The sequence below is a fragment of the Asterias amurensis genome, chromosome 8 (assembly GCF_032118995.1).
Source record: "Asterias amurensis chromosome 8, ASM3211899v1".
In the NCBI taxonomy this organism is placed as follows: domain Eukaryota; kingdom Metazoa; phylum Echinodermata; class Asteroidea; order Forcipulatida; family Asteriidae; genus Asterias; species Asterias amurensis.
This window is the reverse complement of record NC_092655.1, coordinates 6,801,828-6,809,030: the sequence shown is the minus strand read 5'-3', so window position 1 is coordinate 6,809,030 and position 7,203 is coordinate 6,801,828. Positions and strand designations below refer to the sequence as shown.

At 41.7% G+C, this 7,203-nt stretch overlaps 1 protein-coding gene across 1 annotated transcript; it reads right to left on the bottom strand.

Annotated features, from left to right (window-relative positions):
- Positions 1 to 225: 225 nt before the first annotated feature.
- Positions 226 to 5,103, bottom strand: LOC139940825 (metabotropic glutamate receptor 3-like). The gene is made up of 2 exons (XM_071937208.1): positions 3,082 to 5,103; positions 226 to 2,726 (listed from the first exon to the last, which is right to left on the bottom strand). Exons 1-2 carry the CDS (start codon positions 5,101 to 5,103, stop codon positions 2,226 to 2,228), a joined length of 2,523 nt encoding a protein of 840 aa, XP_071793309.1. The 3' UTR covers positions 226 to 2,225.
- Positions 5,104 to 7,203: the final 2,100 nt, after the last annotated feature.

The following is a 7,203-nucleotide window of genomic DNA, read 5'->3' as shown; positions in this document are numbered from 1 at the left end:
ATGGTTGTAAAGATGTTTTAAAAGTAGAATACAATGATCCACACAAGTTTGCCTCGAAATTGCGTGGTTTTCCTTCTACTGTGCGAAGTAACATGGTCGGCCATTTATGGGAGTCAAAATTTTGACCCCCATAAATGGCCGACGTGTTAGTCGACGAGGTAAAAGGAAAACCACGCAATTTCGAGGCATGTTTGTGTGGATCATTGTATTCTACTTTTACAACATCTTTCTACTCATATGCATTTTACAAACGCTTGGTTACAAACGCTTTTCAAAGACCAACTCGACCGATCCAAGGCAACGTGTTCCTTTAATAACGGATCTAACTACAGGTATTGGTTTCTATGGTAACACCAGCGTATAATCTTCTCTGGGATGAAGTTTATACACGACAGCCTTGTAAACCTCATCCAGTCAGTCGTCGCTATATGATTGTATTGATGCTTTGTAATCGCACATGAAGGATGTCAAAACCATGAACGCAAAGGATGTCATTAACTTTCCAATCACATCCTAAGGGTGAATTGACTCACCCTCGTGCGAGAAGTCATGCCAAAAAAAGCAAAACCAATTATAGACAAAGTTGAATAATATAACACCAATTGCCGTTGGTGTCCGTGTTAACCATAAACAATAATTAAGAGAGTATCTCAACATGACACAAAATGTAATGAAATATTAATTGAACCATATCTAACAAGCTAAAAGGTTGACCGTCATCCTTTGTTTTGCCCTGACCGACTGACCAGGCCGAGAGCACGATCTGTCAATAACATGATCTTATGTTTGTTATTTAAGTAGGATTTGAAACTTTGCATGGTGGAAATACGATATGGAAAGGTTTGCGGTAACACCATGTAATGACTATCTCTAAATTAGTTGGGGTGATTCTGAAAAGAACCGCTGGTTTCAACTCGACGTTTCAATCAGGTGACGAACGTACAAATCCCAAAACGTTGGCGGCAAAGCGACGGCAAAAGGATGACGGTGTATTGACGGTGTATTGCGGCGACGATGACGTGACTCAACGGCCGACACCGTCGTATAAATAGTCTAGTTTGGCGTTCCCACACTTCACAATGTTCTGGTCATCCACTCACGCAACGACTACCAGCGAAAATGTGACGACCTCAAAACGACTAGAGACGGACTCGCACGGCATGGAAACGCCAAGCAACTGATAAATTCGGCCGCCTGCGTCAAAACAATGAGGGTTGCGTTCTCCAACGAATTCGGAACGGAATTACAAAGATTTTTATGCCGTCGCAATATTTTCAACATGTTGAATATTTGCCGACGGACGCGACTGTTTTTTGCGGCCGTCTGCGGTCGCTAGCGGATAAGTCAGCGACAATTGACGACAACTCACGATGATTGGCGGCAAATTCAAAATTGCAATTCGCAGCTTAACGTAATTGCCGCACCCCCTACTCATCATAGTGTGAGCCAGCCTTAAACTAATGTATGTATACAACGTGATCGGTCATCAACCAATCCAAATCTTACGAAATACTCACTGATGAACCAATCAGCAGGCAGAACTTCTTATAACAAACACATCGTAAAACCATACAATATTAACTTAACTTTAATTTGGGTGGTGAATGAGATTTCAGATCTAGGCAAAAATTGAATCTTTTGTGGAGATTGTTTTCCAAAGACACAAACTGATGAGTTTTCCCTCCCGCTGCATGTTACAGGTTAGTGCATCTCTCTTAGAACTCGGTGACTGATATTATGCAGGGCAATGATGGCGATTTAGCATAAAGCACGCCAGTAACTGTCAGTATGGTCGAACACAGATGCAATAATTCAGTTTAAGAGTCATGACAATCTGTCATGACAAGATGCTGAGCCTACATTAGTTTCCCAGTTTAACCGCGCATGGCAAATGCCGTATCGATTCGGAAACCATTAGTTAAGTGCATCCATTTATCCGATGCAGCTAGCTCAGAATGTCAAGTTTCGATAGTCCCCCTCGCAGAAATATAAAGAACGTTCGAGCAGCTCTAGGCACCTACACGTATATCTGTGTTATTTGTATACAAGTTTGGGTTTGTTTGTTTGTTCTGTTTTCTTTTCTTCTATCAATCAAAATATTGTTTTCTGATACATGCATTACTCCATGAGTGATGCATTCAAAGCAATATCACAAATTCAGAACCAGTTTGTGTATTTTAATTTCTTAATTATGACAATAAAGGATAACCAGCGCCACTGAGGTCTTAAATGATCACCGATGGAACTGTCTTAGTTTCCACAGACCCAGGTAAATCACGAATCTTAAAGACAGACTCTTTAGTCATCATACTACTGCACTTCAGTATGTCAATGTTCTTAACGAAACGTACAGCGTAGAGCTTGGGCAAGTAGACGCAGACCAACGTCAGGTAAGCGTTAAGAACCAGCGCCATACACAGCGTCGCCACCTTCTGTATGACTGCAACTGCCGTAGTGTAGACGGGTACAGCGGCCAAGCACAATACCAGCGTGGAGTAGACGCTGACGGCGATGAACTTGGACTCATTGTAGTTACTGGGTACCTTACGGGTCTTGAAGGCATAGAAGCAGCAAGCCAAGATCAGGAGCAGGTTGTACACGCACGAGGCAATAAAACCGTTCCCGAACTGACAGTAAATCTCGACGTACTTGCTCATTTTGTCGGGCATGAGTCGCTGTGGTTGGCTTAGGTCTCCTGCCAGAGCAGATACAATCACGATCACAACCTGTGACAAGACAATAATAAAGGCTTTAAGACTAAATGCCCTTCTCAGTCACCCCCATGAACTTGTGCCTAAATGTCTCGCTTTGTCAACCCACCCTGCAAACATTATTATTTTCAAAAGACACAAACATCTTCCGTATGATTCTGCTTCGCTGAGGTAAACAGTTCAAAATATACTTGGTCATTAACTTAAACATGGGTCCATATTATCCCCCCTGCATTGGCCGCACGACTCTCAACCAATGAGAGCTCTTTATTGACCTTAGTGAGGGGTGGGGTGTTTTGGGGAGGGGTAAGAGGAGGTGCTTGTGACGTCAAATACAAAGGGTCTATATAACAGCCTTGAGGGTATTTACCTGAATCGTCATGAGAATAGTGGACATAATGATTTGATCCTTTGGGCGGATCATACAAGGTGGTCTTGTGGACTTCTTGGCTGCTTTGAAGATCCGATGGATTCGATTTACCTTGAGTAAGGTGGGAGCATACGTCATGGTGAAGCACATAGCAATCAAAGCAGCACACCCTGAGCAGGATGCAGTGGATGGGTAGATGAGGAACGCAAAGGTTGTCAACAAAGCTAAGACGGTGCCGCAGATGGCTAGAAGACTCAGTACACGACCGGTGGCTTTTATCAATGGGTGTTTACGATAAGATATCAAACCAATAATGCTGAGGCATGCAAGGAGGACACCAGCTACACACAAAGCAATGAGAACAATGATCATCGCATCTTGTGCATTGATCATAGTTGCTGGAATAATCTCACATGATGTAAAATCAGTGGTCGGCCAGAGAAGTGATGGACACGGAGAGCAGATGTCACCATCCACAAACTCATACGGGTCACATTGAATGCATTCCCAGCAGCATTTCTCCTCTGTTGGAATGACAAGGTAACCTGGTGGACATTCATCACTGCAAACTGAAATCGGTGGCCGAGGTTCACTTCCTGGCCATGTTATTGCCGATTCATTTATCGAGAATGGTATGTCAAGGTTTTGAGTGTCCCAATAACCGACTTCGTGCCATGCGAATCCGTTTGAGACTACCGTTAGAGCATTAATGATGTATGCTCCGTCCGAGTCGCCATCTTGATTGAACTTAAAGGTCCCAGTTGGTCCATTAAACTTGACATTGAAGAGATATGGTGTGACGTCATTACCAGTGACGTTACGTACTATGGCCAGACAGTCCTTCGTCATTTGTGGACATCTTGATCTCAGCATATCGTCAAACGCGTGAGCAAACGCATATACAGACATGTAAATCGGCATGTTGGTTCCTGAGAAAGGAATTGGGCACAAGGTAATATCTGAGCAGTTGTTGTTCTTCAACCAGGATTCATAATAAGCAAGAAACCATGGACTGACTTGACTCTGGCTCGTCAGTTGACTGAAATGAGATTTAATGCCAGGGATTTCGTAATAGTTCAGTTTTATTTTCAGACTCCCTTGGAGCATACCTGCAAGGTCGTTGTTGATGGCTGACGTATCGAAAGCATCGCTGCAAATCAGGACCCGTGTTTCTTTAGTATGCGTAGATTGAAACTCCTGCAAGACTAAGTTCATTCCAGCAAATCCACCGAACATCACCAACACTTTCACCTTTGGGAATGCTGCGATCTTCTTAGCAACTGCCTTAATATAAGAGGGTGTGGTATTAATATCTCGAATCGATTCCGAAAAGGCGATACAAATACCAGCTTTCTCCGACAATGCCAAGATCTCCTGTGTTCCCCGAATTCCGTAAGTGTCCAAGGAGTATATTAACCCAACATAAACCCACTTAAAACGAGCCAAGATGTCAATAATAGCCTGGGCTTGAAACTTATCTGATGGTACAGTTCGTAAGAAGAACGGGAACCGGTTCTTATTACTTAGTTCTACACTCGTAGCGGAGTAGGACACCATTGGGACACCGTACAGATTGGTAGCTTGAGCGGCGATCATGCTCGTTGCACTCTTCGATGTACCGACAATACCGAGCAGTTGACCGTTGAGGTTAGGCCCTGGGTCGCAGCTTGGTATCTCGTAGATTGTGTCGGCAGTTGAGTAGCGACTCATTAGAGAAAGCACCAATGATAATGTCACATCTTCATTGTTACAAGTATCTCTGATATCGAAACCTAAAGTGATATTTGGCAGCAGGTCTTGGCGCTGGTTCACTTCGCTGATTGAAAAGGTAAAAGTTTCAACAATCTGTATGGAATATATCCCCATCTCTCCTGTACAAGTCGGTTCATATTCAAACGGTACCATTCCAGCGAGAATGATATCACCGTCTTGGGTATAATTCATCCATTTGGCTGAGAAAGAAAATGAGACTTGTAGGATGAGACTGGTCAGGAGGAGGATACCAGAACCAAACATCATCATTATGAAATGAGGAGCTCAGTACTTAAAAAAATAATAAAAATGATATATCATCAGTTGAAATCCTGAAGTATTCTATGCTCGGCGCATCACGTCAAAGACAACAACTGAAAGCAGACAGCTAAAAACTAATCTATATTAACAGTTTGTACCTGTGTTAGCAAGAAACGATCAAAACCTATCAGGTATGCAAAGCCACGTTACCGGAAGTTCGTTGTCCCCTTGAGCACACAACATGCACTTTAATACTACACGAAGTCAACATTGTAAAATATCACGGAAATTAACCGAGACTCATATTGACTGATCCAATACAGCATGAAACTAAAAGATGAGTTAACATTTATCTTAAACATGCTAGGTCTGATTGTTGGCCGATCTGACACCAAAAGTCAAGACACAATTCAACAAAATAATAGGCCTAGCCGCCTAGCTATTTTTATATTCGAGGAAGTTATAAGCTTCCACACAGGAAATAATCCACCAATTGATACCTGGTCATTCATTAAAAACACAAAATGAATAAATGTCAGGATCCATATACGTTATCAACCATTATTTTTTTTCGTTTCGAAACCAGGGGCGGATCCAGGATTTTCCAAATGGGGGGGGGGCGTGATTTTTTTTTTCAGAATGGAAGACCGCACCGTCGCTAGGCAGCATTTTTTGTTCTGTATTACGAAATTGCTACTGTCGTTAGTGCTTTCAATGGGAAAGTTGTTTCTTCTAAATCGTTTTTTAAACAAAGGAATCCTTTAAAAATAAAAAACATCTTCTGTCAAAATTCGTTCAGCAAAAAAAATCACACTCTCAAAACATTTATTTCGGCGGAAACGTGGCCATTCAACTAAACGGCTTATGAGATTCAAAAGATAACATTATGCAAATCAAATAATCCCGTTTTTTGCTTGATAAGATTTCCATTAACCAGTGTTTCAGAAAGCTACAATTTCTATCAATTTATAGAAAGTCAACCCCAGGTCCTGGCAGGTCGCGCAAGAGGGACACCCAAGAGGGCCTTGGATTGATCAACTGGGTCAACCTTGAACCAATACTATAGGCGAGATGGACTAACGCTGTCTTTGTGGATGGGTTAGTCAGCGATCAACTGGATCGGCGCCTTGAACCAAGACTATAGGCGAGATGGACTAACGCTGTCTTTGTGGATGGGTTAGTCAGCGATCAACTGGATCGGCGCCTTGAACCAAGACTATAGGCGAGATGGACTAACGCTGTCTTTGTGGATAGGTTGGTCAGCGATCAACTGGATCGGCGCCTTGAACCAAGACTATAGGCGAGATGGACTTATGGACTAACGCTGTCTTTGTGTATAGGTTGGTCAGCGATCAACTCGATCGGCGACTTGAACCAAGACTATAGGCGAGATGGACTTATGGACTAACGCTGTCTGTCTTTGCGGATGTATTAGCCCATTAGCCAGTGAAGGATGCGGAAATACATCCAGTCGAGCTTCAACTGATTGTGTCTATTTGAGCTAAAAGGTCATTTGTCTCCATAAAGCAATCTTCACAGATGAAGTCTATAATGACCATGGAAACACGAGTGGCAAAATATAGACTTTTTGATATTAACACATGATAATGATGTCCTTACTCTTTAAGTATGTAGTCTCCAGACAGTACCAGATAATTATGTCAAACATTTTTAAGAGCAATGTCAAACTTGACATAGTCATGTAAAAGTATAACATTACATAACAATAACTAACTAAAACTTTACCATGGAGTTGTTGTTTTGGTTTTGTTTTTGTTTTTGTTTTTTTTGGGGGGGGGGAATTTTTTACATAAATCGTGCAATATTTTACAAAATTTGTTTTACCCACTTGTTTTTTAATCATCCATGCTGTGTGTGTAATCCTTCATTTTTAAATAGCAATCAATAGGAGATACTTCTGTCCATCAGGGTTAGGAAGTTAAATAATAATAGCAGATGTCTTTTTGGAAAGGTCAAATAAAATCAACTACTAAAACAAGCCTTAAACACCATGGATAACATATCATTTATATGGAGACGATTTGTGTATATGGAGACGATTTGTGTATACAGTGTTATTCAATATTTGTGAGATTGTTTTTTAAAGGC